The 23,362-nt window shown below is 38.1% G+C and overlaps 2 protein-coding genes across 2 annotated transcripts; one reads left to right on the top strand and one right to left on the bottom strand.

Annotated features, from left to right (window-relative positions):
- The first annotated feature begins 2,583 nt into the window (after positions 1 to 2,583).
- Positions 2,584 to 16,615, top strand: rpe65a (retinoid isomerohydrolase RPE65 a). Its single transcript, XM_060875092.1, has 14 exons — positions 2,584 to 2,824; positions 4,261 to 4,343; positions 5,924 to 6,074; positions 7,838 to 7,945; positions 8,047 to 8,188; positions 10,162 to 10,309; positions 11,219 to 11,300; positions 11,543 to 11,675; positions 12,441 to 12,580; positions 13,840 to 13,969; positions 14,062 to 14,176; positions 15,209 to 15,303; positions 15,384 to 15,495; positions 16,013 to 16,615. The coding sequence occupies exons 1-14, from the start codon at positions 2,814 to 2,816 to the stop codon at positions 16,156 to 16,158; spliced, it is 1,596 nt and encodes a 531-aa protein (XP_060731075.1). The 5' UTR covers positions 2,584 to 2,813; the 3' UTR covers positions 16,159 to 16,615.
- Positions 16,616 to 16,998: 383 nt separating this feature from the next.
- LOC132848969 (RING finger protein 11-like) lies at positions 16,999 to 22,913 on the bottom strand. Its single transcript, XM_060875093.1, has 3 exons — positions 22,346 to 22,913; positions 19,648 to 19,817; positions 16,999 to 19,192 (listed from the first exon to the last, which is right to left on the bottom strand). The coding sequence occupies exons 1-3, from the start codon at positions 22,466 to 22,468 to the stop codon at positions 19,021 to 19,023; spliced, it is 465 nt and encodes a 154-aa protein (XP_060731076.1). The 5' UTR covers positions 22,469 to 22,913; the 3' UTR covers positions 16,999 to 19,020.
- Between the last annotated feature and the right edge of the window lie 449 nt (positions 22,914 to 23,362).

The following is a 23,362-nucleotide window of genomic DNA, read 5'->3' as shown; positions in this document are numbered from 1 at the left end:
TCTGCTCAATAAAACTGTGAGTTACCTCACAAACTTCCTATCAGTTTGAACTAGTCTCATATACAGTATATATTGCAGAATATGTGACTTGATTCATGATGTATAAAAACAAAGAATCATTATTAAATTAATAACTTTATGTAACACTAAAAATACCCCAAATTTGGGTTAACTACTAATACCGTAGTTACACTGTTGAATTTACTCTCAAAACATTGAATAATAAAAACATTTTCCTTTAAAGTGACGTGACATACGGCTAAGTACGGTGACCCATAATTTGTTCCCTGCATTTAACCCATACAAAGTGCACACACACAGCAGTGAACACACACACACACACACACACCGTGAACACACACCCTGAGCAGTGGGCAGTCATTTATGCTGCAGCACCCAGGGAGCAGTTGGGGGTTCGGTGCCTTGCTCAAGGGCACCTCAGTCGTGGTATTGCCGGCCCGAGACTCAAACCCACAACCTTAGGGTTAGGAATCAAACTCTCTAACCATTAGGCCACGACTTATGCGAATTTTAATAAATAAATAAATATATATATATATATATATATATATATATATATATATATATATATATATATATATATATATATATCTCCCCCTCACTGGTAATAAGTTTTATGTTGACATGACTGTGAAAGGACCCTCCATATAATACAAAGCTGTTGAGGAATGTTAAACAAAGCAAATCCTTCCTTTTATTAGCTCAAAGAACAGCGGCCCTTATGTGTGGCGGCCTCAGTTTCACTGCCTCGTGTGGTTGCATAAGTGAAAAACATAGAACAATGGATTTGAAGTTAAAGTGAAGATCATTCAACATGTTTCTGCTTCAATCTTGTGCTTATATGAGTTCATTATCAGACAGTAATATGAAGCAGTATTAATGTTAAAAGACTTAACAGTAAGTGCAGTTATGAAGGAATGTGGAATTGAATGATTTATGATTTATTTATTCTGTGTATTTAATGTCATGTGTTCTAAGGGTACTGCAGTGGCTAAACATCCCTACAGGGATGGTGTATCCATCCATCCCTCCATTTTCCCATTCAACTATTTCAACATCCATCCATCCATCCATCCATCCATCCATCCATCCATCCATCCATCCATCCATCCATCCATCCATCCACCCATCTAAGTCTTCATTTAACCATTCAACTATTTCAACATCCATCCATCCATTCATCCATCCATCCATCTATTTATCAATTTATTCATCCATCAACCCATCAAAGTCTTCATTTAACCTTTCATTTATTCCATCCATCCATCCATCCATCCATCCATCCATCCATCCATCTTTTCATCCATCCATCCATCAACCCATCTAAGTCTTCATTTAACCATTCAACTATTTCAACATCCATCCATCTATTCATCCATCCATCCATCCATCCATCCATCCATCCATCCATCCATCCATCCATCCATCCATCCATCGATCTATTCATCCATCAACCCATCTACAGTAAGTCTTCATTTAACCATTCAATTATTCCATCCATCCATCCTTCGACCCATCGATCTCTCTATTTAAATATTCAACTATTTTAATACCTATCCAAACATCTATATATCCATCCATCGTGGGATAGTTTTTAGGCCAGCATGAGTTTGTGTAATTGTTAAAGATAATATATCACGAGTAGCGATGAACACCACTTGAGGCAAAAATCAGTTTAGTTACGAGTAATTTTATTCGCCATTTTTGTTTGTTTTGTTTTATGGAATAAGTCTTAACACAAGGAGGATGCATGAATAGGCTTTGTGTAGCTTAAATAACAATAACATCTTTTGTTCGGCAAATCTTGTCAAAGACAGATGGAGTCTGCACAGCAGCATCCATGGTAACTCTTCTAAAGTAGAGGTTAGAGTCAAGGTCAGGTCGACTGCTCAGAGCGGCGTTAGTCCCGTGGGACACATTCAGCTAAAGTCTGAAAGGATCCATGCATTGTTGAAGCACATTGGTTAAAGTTTGGAGAACATATTGTTCACCTCAGTTCAAAAGCTAAACCATATCATACAAAATCTATAAATTAGCTATATCTGTAGAATAATTAACATGGAAACGGAGTAAAGTCTTGTTCCCAGGAGGATTGAAAACAATAATAATCCCTCAGAAGAACAATGGTCACCTTCATGGCCAAAGATTGCACGTGCTCTTGAAACGCAAAAGCACATTTAAACACGTTTGTCTTTAAAATTGTAGATAAAATATCTGATTTATATAAAACCTAATGTATTAAAAGCTCCTAATACTGATGGGATTTTGTTAAACTACCTAGAATGACATGAGTAGTTACAGTAGATACGACTCATTAAGAGAAACACAGTTACATTGTTATGGCTAAATAAATAAATAAATAAATAAATAAATAATAGAAGGGATCTTTTGTTTTAGATATTTAAATAAAGCAATAACGTAAATCGTGGCTTTCACGTCTTAAGTAAAAGTATTAATGAGGTGGGTTTTTTTGTGTAATGTGTGATTAGCTTGTTTTGTAACCCGGCGTTGTGTTTGTATCTTTATCCGCACGCCTTCAACAGCCTCAGAACTATAGACCCAACTTTGGGCAGCAAATCCTCTTTGACATCACAGGTATTGTGAGCAGAAGCTCAACGTCTTGATACAAAGAAACCGTTGTTCTGCCAACCTAGTAATTAGTCCGAGTTAGCCGAAGTGTAGCATGTGAAAGAAGGGGCAGTTATAAAGAGTGTCGCTGTTGGGTCTAAGAAGCACCCTGAAGGACAGAGCACATACCAAACCACACAGACTGTGTTACTGAGGGAAGAATCATGGTCAGTCGGTGAGTTGAAACCTGACAAGATGTTTTATACGTTTTTTTTTTCAAATTTGTTCAGGACAGTGATTGGTGTTGAGCTTGTGGTCTGCACACAGCAATAAAAAATGGTCACGGTTGAGAATCTGCATGGAAATCATAATAGATAAAAGATTTTTTTTTACATTGTGTTCCCATGTTTGTGATTTTGTGCTGTTGTATTAATATTTGTGCACATTATGATTTTATCCTGATCACCGATCCATACTGTACATCGATCCAACTTTAAGCGCCGGCGAACTCGGACCTGCCTCTGTCGTCGCACTGGGACTCTTGTACGGCTGATGTGTCTGTGTGTCTGTGTGTATGCTTTTGATAAATAGATGTTTAGCACTTTATCACTGGATTGTATTGACAGAGAACTGTACAGTACATAGTAATGCTACATCAAGACACCTTTTTTAGGTCTCACCCTTGTTCTTAGTGTTTTTTGTCATTTATTTTAGCTTTCTTTGAAATAATTCTTGAATAGTATGTTCTGCTTGCCAAATGTGTGTGTGTGTGTGTGTGTGTGTAAGTTCCTTGAGCGAGTACACTAGTGTTTAAAATATACACTTTGTCAACAGTTGTACTCAAATATCCTCAGTACAATATTTTATATAAAATTTGGACATCACCATACGATCTTAAGTCTATATGGAGTTTCTCTTTCTCTCACCATGTTGTGTTGGTTTCCTCTGGGTTCTCCAGTTTCCTCCCACTTCTTAAAAACATACCCTAGGTGGATAGGGGAAGATAAACTTCCCTTTGGTGTGAATGTTTGTATGTAAGGTGCTCTGTGCTAGACCGGCATCCCATCCAGGGCGAATTCTCTCAGCTTGTGATCATCTTCCTAGGACAAGCTCAGGATATGACGAGATACGTGACCAGTGACCAGGAAAAAGTGGTTAATGAAGATGAATAAAAAAAACAAAAAAAAAAAACATATATACAAATGTAAAAGATATTATTTGGTCACCAATTTTTTTTTTTTTCAAAATCAACTTAAACCGTTAAAACAAACAGCTCAGAAATAAATCACACTAAAATAGAAAGGGAATTGTTTACAGTACATTTTCACGGTCAGGGTCACTGTGGTTTATATAACTCTATATTAATTTGTGGTATTTTGCTAAAATATTATAAGTAACTTCACATAACATTAGAAATGATTGTTGATTGTTGGCTAGTACAAAAACAATGGAAAACAAAAACTGTAGAAATCTCTAAGGATAAATTCTCATGCCTTTGTGGCTTGGTAATATTTATTAATGGTAATAATTATGTAAGAATTATTACCATTAATAAATATTACCAAACCACAAAGGCATGAGAATTTATCCTTAGAGCACTCTTATGTGCTAGGTTTTCATATTTGGTAAAAGAAACATGAGAAAATAAATTTTAAACGATTCACTTTTTAGTTTTGAACATCCTGCTGGAGACTATAAGAAGATCTTTGAGACTGTGGAGGAGCTCAGTGAACCCCTTCCGGCGACCGTCACTGGTACGTTCAGCTTTTATTTTCAATTTTTTACAGGATTATTATTGTTGTTGTTGTTTTATGTTAAATAATGCGTCTCTGTATCTATTAGAATATCATTCACAGATAGCATATTAAAATATCATTTGGCGAAAATTAGCGTTTGGCGTCATGCACACGCCAAAATGATCCTATTGTTCTTCATTTCAGGATAAAAAAAAATGAATATAAAAAGATTATTCCAGCCCAGCCTCAACTTTCATTAATCATTAATCATCCCCTAAAAAAAAGTAAAAACTATAATATATTAAATATAATTATGCATCTCTTCTTCTATGTTGGTCTTTTCTCGTTAAGGTTCACCACAGCGAATCATCAGTTTCCACCTAACTCTATCCTCATCATCCTCTACTCTTGCACCAATCACCTTCATGTCCTCATTTAACACATCCATAAATCTCCTCTTGACCTCGTACCTGTCAGGTCCATCTCCAACATCCTTCTACCAATATAACCATCTTTCTCCTCTGTACATGTCTAAACCATCTCAATCTGTCCTCTCTGTCCTTGTCCCTAAAACAGCCAACCTGAGCCGTCCCTCTGATGTGCTCGTTCCTAATCCTGTCCATTCTCGTCACTCCTAAAGAGAACCTCAGCATCCTCATCTCTGCTACCTCCATCTCTTCCTCATGTCTTTTCCTCACTGCTACAGTCTCTAACCCATAAGGCAGAGCCGTAAAAAAATATGCATTCATAAAAATTCATTATATATACATATATACATATATATATGTATATATGTATATATGTATGCACGGTGGCTTAGTGGTTAGCACGTTCACCTCACACCTCCAGGGTCGGGGTTCGATTCCCGCCTCCACCTTGTGTGTGTGGAGTTTGCATGTTCTCCCCGTGCCTCGGGGGTTTCCTCCGGGTACTCCGGTTTCCTCCCCCGGTCCAAAGACATGCATGGTAGGTTGATTGGCATCTCTGGAAAATTGTCCCTAGTGTGTGATTGCGTGAGTGAATGAGAGTGTGTGTGTGTGCCCTGTGATGGGTTGGCACTCCGTCCAGGGTGTATCCTGCCTTGATGCCCGATGACGCCTGAGATAGGCACAGGCTCCCCGTGACCCGAGGTAGTTCGGATAAGCGGTAGAAGATGAATGAATGAATGAAATCCTGAAATTTAGTTAGTAAAATGTATATATATATATATATATATATATATATATATATATATATATATATATATACATTTTACATTTACATTTAATTTGTTTACATTTTCTTGACAGCTCTTATTCATCCATTCATTCATGTTTTCATAGCTGATTTAGAAACAAAAAAAAATATATATTTTGTTTCACTTTACACAGGTTATGTGAATGTATCCTAAATAATTAGGCCACAAAGTCTCCCAATATTATGGTTTAGTTAATGATACCTGGTGGAGATTGTGCTTGGTGCTTGGTGTGTTGACTGTGATATAATGATAATTATAGAATTATTAACTTTTCTTTTTTTTTTTTTAATACTGATTCTTGATTCCTAAGGATCAAGGCTATTTATGTTTCGTGAGGTCTAAAGTGCTGTATCGTGTTTAGGTCGAATCCCATCGTTTATCAGAGGAAGTTTGCTCCGGCTGGGTCCGGGCCTATTCGAGGTCGGGTCTGAACCTTTCTATCATCTGTTCGATGGTCAAGCCCTGATGCACAAGTTTGATTTCAGCAACGGTCAGGTCACTTACTTCCGCAGGTTAGTTTACAATTTTCTATGAAATTTTTTTATTTTTACAAAGTATTGTATTGTATTTTATTTTACAAAAATTAATAAAGCATTATACACTATTACTGATGAGGCAAAAGCATTTGGAATTTGACTAATAACAAAATTTAGCAAAATATGCTTATTAGTCAATTTAGTCAAAGCTTTTATTGTCATTTCAACCATATAGAGCTGAGGCAGTACATTTCACTATGTACCTCAACAGCTATATATGGTTGACATGACAATAAAAGCTTCTTGACTTGACTGTTGACTGTTGACTAATAAGCATAATTTGTTAAATAAACAGAAACAACATTAAATAGATAATTGGAAATAAGTGTCCATCTGGCCGTCCATTTTCTGTAGCGTTTAATCAACACAGGGTAACAGGGAACTTGGAGTCTATCCCAGAGGACTTGGAACACAAGGCAAAGGACACACTGGACTTAATCCATCATAGGACACACACACACACACACACACACAGGGTGAAGACCCCCCAGTGTGACATGCTGTTTATTAATAAATAAAAATGCAATAATTGACAAATTCCTACATGGGGGTTTCCTCTGTGTACTCCAGTTCCCTGTTAGCTGATTGGCATGTCTAAACTAGAACAAGGATGCATGGATGGATGTGTGGATGGACTGGTGGATGGATGGATGGATGGATGGATGGGTGGATGGGTGGATGGACTGGTGGATGGATGGATGGATGGATGGATGGATGTGTGGATGGACTGGTGGATGGATGGATGGGTGGATGGGTGGGTGGATGGGTGGATTGGATGGATGGTTGGGTGGATGGACTGGTGGATGGATGGATGGATGGGTGGATGGGTGGGTGGATGGGTGGATTGGATGGATGGATGGTTGGGTGGATGGATGGATGGATGGATGGATGGGTGGATGGACTGGTGGATGGATGGATGGATGGATGGATGTGTGGATGGACTGGTGGATGGATGGATGGGTGGGTGGATGGGTGGATTGGATGGATGGTTGGGTGGATGGACTGGTGGATGGATGGATGGATGGATGGATGGATGGGTGGATGGACGGGTGGATTGGATGGATGGATGGTTGGGTGGATGGATGGATGGATGGATGGGTGGATGGGTGGATTGGATGGATGGGTGGATGGGAGGGTGGATGGGTGGATTGGATGGATGGATGGTTGGGTGGATGGGTGGATGGGTGGATGGATGGATGGATGGATGGATGGTTGGGTGGATGGATGGATGGATGGATGGGTGGATGGGTGGGTGGATGGGTGGATTGGATGGATGGATGGTTGGGTGGATGGTTGGGTGGATGGATGGATGGATGGATGGTTGGGTGGATGGATGGATGGATGGATGGATGGATGGGTGGATGGGTGGGTGGATGGGTGGATTGGATGGATGGATGGTTGGGTGGATGGATCTGTGGGTGGATGGATGGGTGGATAGATGGTTTATCATTTTTATTTTATTTTTGTTTTATTTTATTTTTTCAACACTGACAGTTGTAAAAAGCTTTTCGCTGCATGTTGGTGTGAGAGTGATTGTGTATAAGACTAATACAAATTTGATTTTGACCCCAGGTGTTATATTCCATAAATATTTACCATAATATGCAAAGCTATATATCTATACATTTCAATAAGAGAAATGAGAGAAAATATAAATTAGAAATAAATTGTTTGTTTGATTTTGTAAAGTGGTGTAAAGAGATTTCCTGAGCCAAGAGAACTGTTTACTTTACTCACAGGTTCATTAAAACAGATGCTTACGTCCGTGCCATAACAGAGAACCGTGTTGTAATCACTGAATTTGGGACATGCGCTTATCCAGACCCCTGCAAGAACATCTTCTCCAGGTTTTATTCTTTCCTCATATTTGTAAAACTCCTATCTGTTCATCTCTGTCACGTATAAAGGCCATGCATGGATTGTTTGTACCCTTGTGTATTTTGTGCAGGTTTTTCTCTTACTTCAAGGGTGTCGAAGTAACAGATAACTGTCTGGTCAACGTTTACCCCATTGGAGAAGACTTCTACGCAGTCACAGAGACTAACTACATAACTAAAGTGAACCCGGACACGTTGGAGACATTAAAGAAGGTAACGGGTTAAACAATGTGCCTACAGGACATTATAAAATCACAGCATTCTACAAAATCTTTTCAATATTCAGTAACAGTTGGACAAAAAGATAATGGCGCCAACACTAGCCTCTTAAAAAATAATAAAAAACAAGATTTGTAAAGTTCGTCATGACAAACTTTGATGTTGGCTTGACAAAGCAAGTATTCGAAAAGGTCTGTGTTTTTTAGAAGCGAATGGACATAAGGGTAGGTGATACTTTTGAAGGCAAGTGGACAGAAAGTTTGTGAAACCTAGTGGGCTGCTACGGTGTCAATACCTTTGGAGGCAAGTGGATTAGAGCATGTGACTTTATCCGAATACCCGTGACACAGTTCCCCTCATTGGCCTGAGTGTTTTGATATATCACATGTCCATTTTGTGGTAAAAAGATATCTCGAAACCTTTAAAGTTTATAATAGGTGTCTATAGCAAAAAAGTCCGATTTGAGACCTGGTACCACGAGCACCGGAACACGGATCGCTTAGAAAAGTAAAAGCAACAAACTTCAGAACGAAGTCTACGACATCTCCGATTTTGGTGCAGGAGGAGTTACTCTTGATAACTTTTTGTTTAAGAAGAATAAGCAAAACAGAATGTTGGCTTCTGCATTGTCATAGAATTTACCCAGGCCCCGCCCCCAACCATACATGCCCCGCCCACTCACCCTGCTAAATAAGTATAACTACCCTCAGGTCTTTATTATTATAGCAACATACAGAACTATAAATCTTTACTGTGACTTAGTATAATTTTTCTGCTAAATTATTGTCTGATAAAAATAGGATTTTCTGTTCATTGAACGTTATAATTTACATCATTAAATATTGAAAGCATGAAGGCTGATTCTATGCCAAATGAAGAGAACATTTATTTAAATAGCATTTATTTAAAAAAAAAAAAAAAAAAAAAAAAGGCTTATATTTTGTTACCCTTACTAGCAATTAGGAAACGAAGTCAGACATGAAATAGAAATTTTTTGTTTGTTTCTTCGTCTTAAATCAAAGTTTTGAAATACCTGAATCTGTGACAAACGGTACACAGGTACACACACTGTACAAAAGTACAGGGAATTTTTCTATAAATAAATAAACAAAGAATCAAATAAATAAATAAGTAAATGATTAAATAAATAAGCAAAGAAACAAATAAATAAACTAACAAATAAATAAATAAATAAATAAATAAATAAATAAATAAATAAGCTAATAATTAAATAAATAAATTATTAAATAAGTGAGTAAATAAATAAATACATAAATGATTAAATAAATGAATAAATAAATGATTACATGATTAAATAAACAGTTAATTAATTAATTAAATGATTCAATATATAAATAGATAAATAAATAAACAATTAAATAAATGAATAAATAATTAAATAAATGAATTATTAAATAAACGATTAATTAAACAAACAAACAAACAAACAAACAAATAAATAGTTTAATACCGTAGCGCCACCGTGTGGCCCAGGAGGAGAATTATTTGCAGTGTTGTAGGTCTGTGAAGTTCTATGCCTCATAGTTTTTATTCTCTAGGCATATTACGGTTTGATTTGCAGTTGTAGGGCAGAAAAAATATCAAGTAAATTCAATTTAAATTGAATTTAAATGTTATGTAGCATATAGTGCTTATAATAATGGACATTGACGCTCTGTCAGCTTTGCAGTAATAAAACAAAAACATCAATTAATTCATAACATTTCAATTAAATTTATGAATTTCAGTTTATTACTAAATATAAGGAAGCCAGAGACTTAAGACGGTGTTAAGGAAAATGTCCCTGAGAAGATATTAGATCTTTATCTGGGTGACATTTCTATTCTGTATTCTATGAAATCAACAAAGAAATAAATCATCCCTACAATAATAGCAGGGTTTCAGTACAGAACACACATGTCTACACTATGAGCATCATGTGGTATTGTTTCTTTCTACAATGAAAGGTGGACATGTGTAAATATGTCAATATAAACGGAATCACGGCTCATCCACACATCGAGAGAGACGGTACTGTCTACAACATCGGAAACTGCATGGGGAAAGGAGCATCTCTGGCTTACAACATCATCCAGATCCCACCAAAGCAGAAAGGTACCCAGACCTCATATATACTGACCTCCGAATAGCATCATCTGAATTATTCATTAATGGTAACAGAATTTGAAGTGAATTACCTCACATGCAGAAAGTGAAGTGAAGTGAAGGTGTGACATAAAGTGAAGTGAAGTGAAGGTGTGAAGTGAAGTGAAGGTGTGAAGTGAGGTGTGAAGTGAAGTGAAATAAAGTGAAGTGAAGGTGTGAAGTGAAGTGAAGGTTTGCAGTGAAGTGAAGTGAAGTGAAGTGAAGTGAAGTGAAGTGAAGGTGTGAAGTGAAGGTGTGAAGTGAAGTGAAGTGAAGTGAAGTGAAGTGAAGGTGTGAAGTGAGGTGTGAAGTGAAGTGAAATAAAGTGAAGTGAAGGTTTGCAGTGAAGTGAAGTGAAGTGAAGTGAAGTGAAGTGAAGTGAAGGTGTGAAGTGAAGGTTTGCAGTGAAGTGAAGTGAAGTGAAGGTGTGAAGTGAAGGTATGAAGTGAAGTGAAGTGAAGGTGTGAAGTGAAGTGAAGGTGTGAAGTGAGGTGTGAAGTGAAGGTATGAAGTGAAGTGAAGTGAAGGTGTGAAGTGAAGTGAAGGTGTGAAGTGAGGTGTGAAGTGAAGGTATGAAGTGAAGTGAAGTGAAATGAAGGTGTGGACATGTGTACAATAAGACACAAAACAATCAGACTGTAGCAACATCGTGACATTATTCATGATGATTTATGCAGAATAACTGCACCATTGTGTATTTCTACACTTCTTAAAGCAAAGAGGATTTATCAAAAATGTTAACAATCCTGAGATCTATTCTTGGCTCTTAAACGCTCAGCTTTTAATGCGCAACTTGTGACTTCTAATAGGTTTGTGTGTGTGTGTGTGTGTGTGTGTGTGTGTGTGTGTGTGTGTGTGTGCACACGCATGTGTTCACAGATAAATCGGACCCTATTGAGAAATCCAAGGTGGTGGTGCAGTTTCCCAGCGCTGAGAGGTTTAAACCATCCTACGTGCACAGGTTAACATTCAATTAAAGTTCATTAATAATAGTAATAATAATAATTAGGATTATTATGATCATTATGATTATAACAATTATTATTATTATTATTATTATTATTATTATTATTATTATATGCCTGATCTAACAACTATAAAACATTAGGATTATTTCATATAGAAAAGAGACAAGTCTCTTAATAACAACCCCCCCTGTGTTTATGTGTGTGTGTGTGTGTGTGTCTGTGTTCTTCTGTTCAGCTTCGGGATGACGGAGAACTACTTTGTGTTTGTAGAGACTCCCATCAGAATCAATCTGCTGAAGTTCCTGGGTGCCTGGGCCATCCGCGGATCCAACTACATGGACTGCTTTGAATCCGACGAGCAGAAAGGAGTAATTAGATTCAAAATATTACATATCAGGTAGTACTTAGGTACTTAGTGTATTTAGAACAAGAAAACAATGTAACGCAAAGGCTTGGGGGTTAAAGTTAGGGGTTCGATTCCCATCTTCTGGAGGTTTCCACTGGTACTTTGGTTTCCACTAGTAAAAAAAAAGTGCTGTAGGCTGATTGGAATCTGTAAATTGTGTGTGTGTGTGTGTGTGTGTGTGTGTGTGTGTGTGCTTTGTGCCATGAGTCTCTTGGGATGGACTTGTAGGACCACGAGAATCTTTTGATAATCAGAATTCTAGAAATTCTCTGACAAAGTATACATGTCTCAGCATTCATATTTATTTTGCATTGTTAGTTGCCTTAGAAATCCAGATATTTCATAAAAATTGGAACCAATTTAAGACGAAAAATTTTGTTTACTTCAGTAAATGAGAACAGATCCAAAATCCATTCTGGCCTTTAACTGTAAAAATAATCCTCAGCTACCTTCTTAGCTTTTTATTTAACTCACATTACCAGTGTAATGTCACGACACCACTCGCATTCAAATTCGTTATAGAGTTATAACACTATAAACACACAAAACAGAAACTAAAAAAAATAAAAAAATTTCACCTTTAATCCCTAAATCTGAGGTTATTATGAATGACTCCTATTGCAATATTGAATGATTCAGAAACTAAAGTGAAATGTATGTAGTTAATAGTCTATACATGAAATACATTTAATTGTTAATGATAGGTTTTATGATTTTATTGCTACAGACATGGATTCACATAGCCAGGAAAGATCCAGGCGAATACATTGACTTCAAATTCAGGACTTCAGCGATGGGTCTTTTCCACCACATCAACTGTTATGAAGACTCTGGGTTTATAGTTTTTGACCTGTGCACATGGAAAGGGTAAATGAATCAAAGTGGCATTATGCTATAGTGTTATGTAGAAAACATACAGTAAGTTACTTCAGAGTACTTTGCTTTTCTTGCCTTATTTATTTCTTGTTTTTTTTTTTTTTTTGCTAGCATGTATTTCTGATTTAATTTATACTTCCCATCAAAATTTTGTGCACTTCTACTAAAAAGGACTTTCTTTTTCTTTTTACATTTTTTCTAGTATTTTAGAACAAATATAAAGACAGTTAGAGTGGGAAATGGCACATATTAAATTCAATGACCAAGAAAAGTAAATAAATAAAAATATATATATATATTTCTGACCTTCACAAAGAGCACAGTCCTCATTGCCTCTCCATAATTCTAAATGGAAATTATGAACATTTCAAACAGTTTAATGTCAAAACTAAACTAAACAAAAAACAATTAAAACACGTTTTGATAAGAAATACATTCAGTATTTAGATTTGAACAAAAAACTAATTCTAAACACAAGTTTTTATGAAAATATCTTTCAGAAAATGATATATATATATATATATATATATATATATATATATATATCATTTTCTGAAAGATATTTAGCTATATATGTGCAGCCTACAGCGCTTTTTTTATATATAATATACAAATGTTATATATATATATATAATTACATATAAATATTTATATATATAATTATGTATATAGATACATAATTATATCTATAATTATATAATTATTATTTAATTTTTTTTTAATTATTATTGTATATAATATTATATATGTTTTTTTTTAGCAGTACAGTAGTACAGAAGTTAAGACTCTAAAACCCTTTTGGTCAACGTTTAATTTTGTTTAAACTGTGCATCATTTTTGATAAGATAAAATGACAAAAGTCTATATAATTCCCAGCAGAGCTCAGTGAAGTGGAATAATGTAAAAAAAAAAAAAAATATATATATATATATATATATATATATATATATATATATATATATATATATATATATATATATATTTAATGTAAAAACTAAACTAAACAAACAAAAAAGAATTAAAACACGTTTTGATAAGAAATACATTCACTATTTAGATTTAAACAAAAAAATACTTCTAAACACAAGTTTTTATGAAAATATCTTTACATATATATATATATGTGTGTGTGTGTGTGTGTGTGTCTGTGCGTAATGAAATGTGATGGATTTTGTATACACAGATAAGCAGGGTTTGCATGTGTATCTTACAAAGGAGGGGAAAAAGGCTTTTTTTTTTTGTCTCCACAGATTTGAGTTTGTGTACAACTACCTGTGGCTGGCGAACCTGCGTCAGAACTGGGAAGAGGTAAAAAAACAAGCCATGATCGCCCCTCAACCGGAAGTGCGCAGGTTTGTTGTCCCGCTGGATCCCTACAGGGTACGTAGTTTTTACAGGGTAATTTTACAACATTAATATATCACTTTTTTCATTTCTAACACTTCATTTCACACATATATACACACACACAGGAGGAACAGGGGAAGAATCTGATCTCTTTGCCGTACACTACAGCCACTGCGACGATGCGTGAAGACGGAACCATCTGGCTGGAGCCTGAGGTGATTTTCTCTGGACCGCGCCAAGGTCAGAGCTCGGATCTGTTTCTGAGCACTTTACCTACTTCATTAATATACGGGCATGTGGTAGCCTAGTGGTTAAGGTGTCAGGCTTCAAATCGGAAGGTTGTGAGTTCGGGCCCCTGAGCAAGGCCCTTAACCCTCAACTACTCAGTTGTACAAAAATGAAAGTCTGCTAAATGCTGGAAATGGATGCAAATAGAGAAAGCTTGTTGTTACAACCACTATCGAGAAAAAACGGGCAAAAAATCAGGCAGAAAAAAGCTAGAAAGCAAAAAAAACAGAATCAACACACAAGTTTAAGGCATGGTAAAGGTAAGATTTGATAAGATGCAATTTTATTGATCCCAATGTGGGGAAATTGACTTATCAAAGTAGCACACAGACAGTTAAAGTGCAGGCATTAATGACACGATAGGGAAAAAAAATAGAAACGTTTTAATATGACAATATCAGTTGTACTGTTATTATACACCCCAAAGGAATAACGAAAGAAATGAGAAAAAAAAACAAGCATTTACGTGAGCATTCGCGTAAATGTTTGCTTTTTATCATTTTATTTCTTACATTATTCCTCGCTTTACTTTTCGACCTTTTTGTGCCCGTTTCTTCTTCTTTTCTAAATTTTACACACCCCTCGGCTCATTGCTTCCTTCCCATAAAAGCAAGCAAACTCTGTGATATTCAGAGGCGTTTGCAATCTTTCGAGATGATCACAGATTTTCCGCAGATTCGGCGCGAGACGTGTTGTGACGTCATCACGATCGGGCGTTCACCAAAAGCTCTCTTCGATCCACATGCGTGGGATCCTGAAGGGACTGATATGTAACAGTTGTCTATAGATTCTACAAGGTGTATATACTGTATAAACTTATGACCCTAACTGTGCTGTCACAGCTTCTACGGACCAATGTTTTTTTTTTTTTGGAGAGAGTTTTAAATGTAGAAATACACTTTGTCATCGTAGCCCCAGTTGTGTCTAATCACTTCGACTGTTAACGTAACGTCCTAAAAAGTGTTCATTTCTCATCTTCAACAGCCTTTGAGTTTCCTCAGATCAACTACAAAATGAACAACGGGAGGAACTACACGTACGCCTACGCGCTCGGCTTGAACCACTTCATCCCTGACAGGGCAAGTGTAAAATTACAGCTTAATCCCAGACATTTACTGTTGTGTTAACGGAGCGTTTTGAAGGAATTTTTGATTTATAGATTTGTAAGCTGAACGTAAGGACTAAGGAGACGTGGGTGTGGCAGGAGCCGGACTCGTACCCTTCGGAGCCGCTGTTTGTACAGAACCCTGATGGTCACGATGAGGACGACGGTGAGTAAAGTAGAGTTAATACACAACATGAGCTGTGGCGTTAATATTAACCCTTTCCTGATTATCACATATTTATTAAAAAAAAAAAAAGTGTGGGAAAATAAGATTAAAACATTAAACCTAAAGCTGTTAGCATTCAGGTGTGAAATATTGCATGGTCACCACTTGAAGAACAAAATTTCATTGAAAAGTGGAACGCAGCTGATTTCTGATTAAAAAAAAAAACAACAAAAAAAATTTGTCATTTTCAGTAAGGAACATACAGTACTGAGTGTGGATGCTCCCTGGATTTTGCAGTGCATTGTGGGATTTTATTTTGGGAGCAATCGTTCCAGTACAGCGTTTAAACTACTAAACCATCGCCTATAGAACTATAAAAAAAATTCATTAATGAATTAATTCCTTTATGTACTATAACTATATCTATTGTGCCGTAGCGTAGAATGCTCTCCCAAACCAGAAATTTCTTGTCGTAATGGTGGCGTTGTGTGAAACTGTTTAAACGGCTGGTTTGTAGGTGTCCTGCTGACCATCGTGGTGTGTCCCGGAGCCCAGAGACCGACATACTGCCTGATCCTTAACGCTAAGGACCTGTCGGAGATCGCCCGGGCCGAGGTGGACATCATGTCTCCTGTCACCTTCCACGGCATGTACAAACCATAAAAAAAAAAAAAAAAAGAGCGATTTCTGGATCCTTCCGCATCATCTCCACAAACACGTGTGACATTTCAGATCTGTGTTTTTACCCCTTTACATGTTTGGTGCCCAAAAGTGTTACAAATGAATATTAAAAACGTGACATTAATTTATGTGACACTAATTTATTTTATCTTCTGGTTACTGGAGGATCTGAGGGTTTCAGTGATTAGTAGCCTACTATTAGTGTTCTTACATCTCCATTTTATGGCATTCGGCACACATCCCTATATCATTTATATAGCTGTGTAATAGAGGGTTAAGGGCCTTGTTGAAGGGCCCAGCAGTGGCACTGAGAATGAACCGTTAGGTTTTACACCATATTAGATGTAGAGAATGACTGAGATTTAATAAAGATATTTAAGTAAAAAAAAAAAGGTGTTGTTTCTGTTTTCTGTCTGGTGTGCATAGATAACCAGGGCAGGCTTAAAGCGTCAAGGCAAAACAAAAAATAACACAAACGCTACCAAAAAAAAAAAAAAAAAGAAACTGTCCTTACCAGCATCCATCCATCCACTAATATATCCACTCCACTAATCCATCCATCCCTTCATCTCTCTCCCTCCTCACCGATTTACATGCAATATTATAACATATTCGAATAATCTAATAATTAATTAAAAATAAAAAAAAAATGTCCATTTCTTAATGTGATTTTGTCAGTGCTTGTGGTTACTTTGGTGTCAAGACTTCATGCTTAATCCACTTGGGCTGAATAATTAAAAGACACTTAAGACATTAAGAGACTTTTCTAATCCGTTGAAAACTTTTCGTTCTTCGTATCGAAGGCAAAAAGACGCTGAGAGCTTTCCGTTTTAATGGTCTGCGTTTTTATTGACCGTGGCGTGATCCACCATGGTGAACAGCATCAGTTTGTCAAGTCAACAACTAAGTCTGGATATTGTTAGATTTGTGAAATAATGTACTGAATAATACAAATGGATAAACAAGGAGGCAACGGGGTCCAAAAGTCTGTATTGAATACAAATACAATTGAATTAATATTCAGGATTCTGCACTATTTCTAGGTCTTGATTCGAATGTAAACATATGTATGTTAATGATCGTGTTACTATTACTATCTATTCGTCGATCCCGTGACGCTAAAACGGATCGTACGTTTTTTTGTACGAACTTGGAGTCCGCGCAGCTCGAGTGTCGTTAATGTTCACCAGCCAAATGTTAATGAAGTCTGAAATCCATGTCGATATTTTGAAGATGAAAAGCGTTGTATTAAAGTTGAGAAGAAGTTTCATTAGACTTTTGGACCTCACTGTAGATCACCTGCTTTGAGGAATAAAAATCATCAGCACTACTGAAAGAAGAAGAACAAAAAAAAAGAAAAAAGAAAAAAAACTGGTGCAAGATTCTACATAAATACATTATTCTTAGAATTGTGTGTAAAGTGCAAATCTCTAGGTTTAGTATATAATAGTTTTTGTGTGTGTGTGTCTGTGTGTGTCTGTGTGTGTGTGTGCAAGCATTTCTAATGTAGATTGAGACAGGTAGTCATTTGGTTCGACCAAAACTCCCCCCCCAAACTCCCCCCTCCACCATGCATGACTCAGCCCTTTTTTTTTTTTTTTTTACACGAGTTCCTTGTTTTAGTTTCTGTGCCTTTGGCAATAAAATGATTGAGAAGAGACCCGAGGCAGGTCTGCGGAAAACCACGGCAACGGCGGACGCGTCGTGTATTGTAACAGCAGCTCAGAGATGTACAACCATCTTTAGTCACTCTAAACACTCAAAAAAAAAAAAAGGAGTCAAAACTTTCGGACGTTTTGAGTAGGGAATAAAACCCTTGCACGCTTGCAGCCGGAAGTAATTACAACCTCAGAGTCATGTGATGCAGCAAAAGGAAGCAACGATACTGCTAATGACGGTACTCTCGATAACTACACGTCCTACTACAGCAATTTGCCAAGGATTATGTCATACGTTTGATCTGTTTATAGCAGGGTTTAACGTTGTGGAACAGCCACATTGTCATCGCTTTATACAACATTATACAAATGTATTAATTGTGTCAAAACGAAGGGAAAAAAAAAAATAATAAATCGCAACTTCTTGCGCTACTGCGGAACCACAAAAATCGCAGTCTTGAAGTAGTTGTGAAGACTTTGCAGTAGAGAGTCTGGAGACTGCTAAAAACTGCTAATCAAACATCTGCTAAGCGAAATCATTACATGACTATACACGCAGATTACACACAGTCACGCCAGCTTCCTGTTCTTGGCTGACAGAAGTGGAAAGGATCGACATGTTGTGGGTTTGGTGATGCGTTTCTGCTCACCCTGGTTGTAAAGACTGGTTATTTGGGTTAGTATAAGCTCGCTGCCGATAAGTCAAACGCAATAAATCAGAGGCAAAGACGTGTTGTGGTACGAATCTGCACGTCCTGGGAGATCGTTGTACACCCCTGTGTCTTAGCGTTAGACGGATGTTTAATCAAAGCGAAGAAGAACCATGCCGGAATTCTCAAGCAGACCGTTTTGGGTCAGTAAACACAAAAATTACAGTGTTCGATCACTGTAGCTCAAGGACTGCATATAAGTGCTTGAGAATATAAATTTCAGTCCTCAGGAATCTCTTCTCGTTCTGCAGATACGCCCCGAAAATGATGACTAACTGATGCATGAAAGGAAGAAAAAGAAGTGTGTGTGTGTGTGTGTGTATGTATGTACGCTGGGTATTTTAAAAAAACTGGCCTCTATCCCGAACCGATAACAGCGGCAAGGGACACGATGAAGGCCTTCGTCCGCTATTAGCTGGATGCTGTTGCTGAGATCTGTGGGAGGGGGAAGGTGTCTCTCCAGAGAGAACGCGGCGTCAGTTGGTCTCGTACGTGGAGAGGAGTGCGGCGTCGACTGGTTCCATGCAGGAAGGACAGGTGAAGGAGCGCATGAGCCAGTCGTCTATGCAGTCCATGTGGTAGATGTGCATGCAGGGAAGGAACCTGATGGGGTCTCCGTATACAAAGTCCATCATACAAATCACACACCTGAACAGCACAAGCAAAATCCTAATTAGTCGCTGAAGCTGGTTTCATTGTCAAAGGGATGAATTTGTGATTCCGTAAGCAACTGGTACAGTTATATTCTTAACACAGTTGATCTCAGGTGAAGTTTAAAACGCTTGGGGGTCCAGCACGGTCCCTGAGATATATGGTGTGATCATTAACTGGAGTTCTGGACCATGATTTCATATTATTTGCTGCTGCAACATAATTGGCTGATTAAATAACTGCATAAACTAGAGGGTGGATGTGTGCTCCTAATAAATTGGACGGTAAGTGTACGTCACAAACATATTTTCCTGATACAAGACTCGGCTCATTAGCTGTAACAATTCTGCACTTCTTTTAAATAGTAAATTATATATTTTAGTCAATGTTAAATAAAACTAGACGGTTAACAAGACACAGGATATGGACATTTCATGTTAATAAGTGCTCACTCTCGGATCTTCTTCTCAGATCCGTCTTTCCCTCCATCGAACACTCCTCTGGGCAGGTGCTGAATGAGACCGATGCGCTGAGCGATGCGGATCTGTTCCTCTTCTGTCAGCTGGGTGGCCAAACACGTCTGGCTGGGTGTGGGATGGTACACTGGCATACGTACCTGCTCCTGAAAAACAACAACAAACAAGCAGAGACAGACGCACGCAGAGACAGACGCACGCAGAGACAGACGCACGCAGAGACAGACGCACGCAGAGACAGACGCACGCAGAGACAGACGCACGCAGAGACAGACGCACGCAGAGACAGACGCACGCAGAGACAGACACACAGACAGAGACAGACACACAGAGACAGACACACAGAGACAGACACACAGAGACAGACACACAGAGACAGACACACAGAGACAGACACACAGAGACAGACACACAGACAGAGTCACAGACAGAGTCACAGACAGAGTCACAGACAGAGTCACAGACAGACACGCGCACAGAGACAGACACGCGCACAGAGACAGACACGCGCACAGAGACAGACGCATAGAGACACAGACAGACAGACAGACAGAGACACAGACAGAGTCACAGACAGACAGACACACAGAGACACAGACAGAGTCACAGACAGACAGACACACAGAGACAGAGACACAGACGCACAGAGACACAGACGCACACAGACACAGACGCACACAGACACAGACGCACACAGACAGAGTCACAGACAGAGACACAGACAGAGACACAGACAGAGACACAGACAGAGACAGACACAGAGACGCATGCAGAGACAGACACACACAGACAGACAGAGACACAGACAGAGACACAGAGACAGACACACAGAGACAGACACACAGAGACAGACACACAAACCCACAGACACACAAACCCAGACCCACACCCACAGACAGGCATACACATAGGCGCACGCAGAGACACAGACACAGACACACACAGAGACAGACCCACAGACACACACCCACAGACACACACCCACAGACACACACCCACAGACACACACCCACAGACACACACCCACACATGATGACAAAATGAAAAAATTATTTAACTCAGGATTCTGTCACACAAACCTAGACACAAACCTTCAATTTATTTATTGTACATACAATTCATTTATTTTTCTGTTTATTTTTTTTGTTCTTATCTTGTTGTCTCTGTGTACTGGAAGCGTATGACACTAAAACAAATTCCTTTCTTGGCTCTTTCTGATTCTGATTAGCTTCTGCAGCCTTGACCTGAACGTCTAACCTTCAACAAAATAATGCATCATTCGTCTACTGTATATGTGAAGTACTCAAGAGCTCATTAAAACATAATATCTACTACACCTCCTGTATACTGATTAAGTAACAGCTGGTGCTGTAATGTCCAAAAATATTCCACAGCCTTGATTTATTATTTTTTTTTTTTTTACTTTTCCTCACTTTGCACATTTCTAGCAGAGAAGACAAATATAGACATCATTCATGTTACATTCATCAGAGATGAAGTGTCTCCACACTGGAAAAGGGGCAAATTCTTGATCTCCTCTTGAGTTTCTATAAAGTGCATCGCATGTCTTATACATAAGACAATAAACTCCTCTAGTCTCGATGAACGAGGTGAGACGGGTGCCAAAACTTCATCTTTAATTGCTGATAGACGTTTACACTTCTACACGAGCCACACAGGATTTATTAGATAGATCAATTCATTTGTTACAAACAGATCTTTGATGTCAGCTGCTGACTGGAAGGTTGTGAGATCAAATCCCAGCACTGTGGAGCTCTCACTGCTGGGCTCCCGAGTAACAACTGCTCAAGAATATTCATCCTGCTCTGAGCAGAAATATGGATGGAAGGAAGGAAGGAAGGAAGCAAAGAAGGAAGGAAGCAAACAACTGATAAAGCAAGGAAGCAAAGAAGGAAGCGGAGAAATAATCAAGGAAGGGCGGAAGGAAGGAATCGAGGGACGCATGAGAAAGAAAGGATGGATGGAATGAACGAATGAACGAAGGAAGAAATGAAAAAAAAGGATAGAAAGAAGGAAGGAAGGAAGGAAGCGAGGAAGTAAACAACTGATAAAGCAAGGAAGGGGAGAAATAATCAAGGAAGGACGGAAGCAAGGAATCAAGGGACGAATGAGAAAGAAAGGAAGGATGGAATGAACGAACGAACGAAGGAAGAAATGGAAAAAAAAAAGGATAGAAAGAAGGAAGTGGGAAAGTAAACAACTGAAAGCATGGAAGCGGAGAAATAATCAAGGAAGGACAGAATCTAGGGATGAATGAGAAAGAAAGGAAGGCAGGAAGGTAAAAAAAAAGGAAGGACAGGATGAACGAACGAACGAAGGAAGAAATGAAAAAATAAAAGATAGAAAAAGGAAGGAAGAAAGGAAGTGATGAAAACAGAAAGAAGAAAGCAAGGAAGAAAGAAAAATGGCACTTTTTCTCTGATTTTATATTGTTGTTTTGTAGACATGTAAACTAGGCATCAGGAACTAATGCAGTCTGTAGGTCTCGAACCTAACACCTGCAGCACAGAATCATAAACATCAGCTACTCCTAAAAACTCCTGAACGTTATATAAATGTTAAACATAAACACATCTCAGTGCTTTAACCTGCACTGAGCACATTAACACAATCTGAACACTGACATGCTGTGATGTCTGGACGGTGAACTGACCTCATAGGGCGGAGGAGGCTCGAACTCGTGCTCGGGTCCGTCCCCGGTGCTGGTTCGGTCCGAATGAGACTCGTGTAGTAACGAAATGTTGTCCGATGTCGGGGATTTCAGACAGTTTCCCATGTTTACTAAGGCTAGTCAGAGAGCTAGCAAACACAGAGCAGCTCGTCTGTCTCTACACTCTTCTCTTCTCCACACTTAATTAGACAAACACTATCTCAAAATAACACGTATAACGAATTGTTTACGATTTCTCATTCATTGTGGATACAAAACAAACAACGAACAAAACAAAAACAAACAAACAAACTAAACCATGCTAGCAAAACAAACAGCAGCTAAGACGCTAGCACAAACTAGCTAGTACGGTAAAAACTTAAAGTTTACATAAACTACAGCATCACGTCATTTCCGTTCAGTAACACGGCACAATTCTACCAAAACAAATCTCGCTTTAGACGATAAATACGGATAAATATTTCGCTTGGAATAACAATATTTCTTAGCTACACATTTTATACAATTCTTCGGCCTTCCCTGTTTCCCTCCTCTGCTAGGAGACAACACGGAGACGTCACTGTGTTGTTCTCTGACGCACAAGTAAACTCGGCTTCTGATTGGACGCTTTGTTGTGGCCGTCACTCGTGTTCGAACACGTGGAGAAGAAAGCCACTCCGTGTGTCGTCGTCACATCTAAGCCTATAGATGCAGACAAAGTTGAGAACAAAAAGTTTTCCTCCCCTCCTCATCACATCCTTATGTGCTTGCTGAACACCTTGTTCCGGATTTAATCTCCTTTCTGTTATAATAAGCTCCTATTATAAGAAGGCTTGCATTTGGCATTTGTATGTTCCAGTATATTCATTTAGGAATGAATGTCATTCATATGGAATGACATTATAACAACCTGCAAAGTACCGCACAACATGAACACGACATAAATGAGGACAACACTCATAGCCAGAGATGGCGGACTCGAGTCAGATTTAAGTCGCAAATTTGAGACTTGAGACTTGC

Source organism: Tachysurus vachellii, chromosome 7 (genome assembly GCF_030014155.1).
Source record: "Tachysurus vachellii isolate PV-2020 chromosome 7, HZAU_Pvac_v1, whole genome shotgun sequence".
Taxonomy (NCBI): domain Eukaryota; kingdom Metazoa; phylum Chordata; class Actinopteri; order Siluriformes; family Bagridae; genus Tachysurus; species Tachysurus vachellii.
Note: the sequence above shows the minus strand (reverse complement) of the source record. Positions and strands in the feature narration are given on the sequence as shown.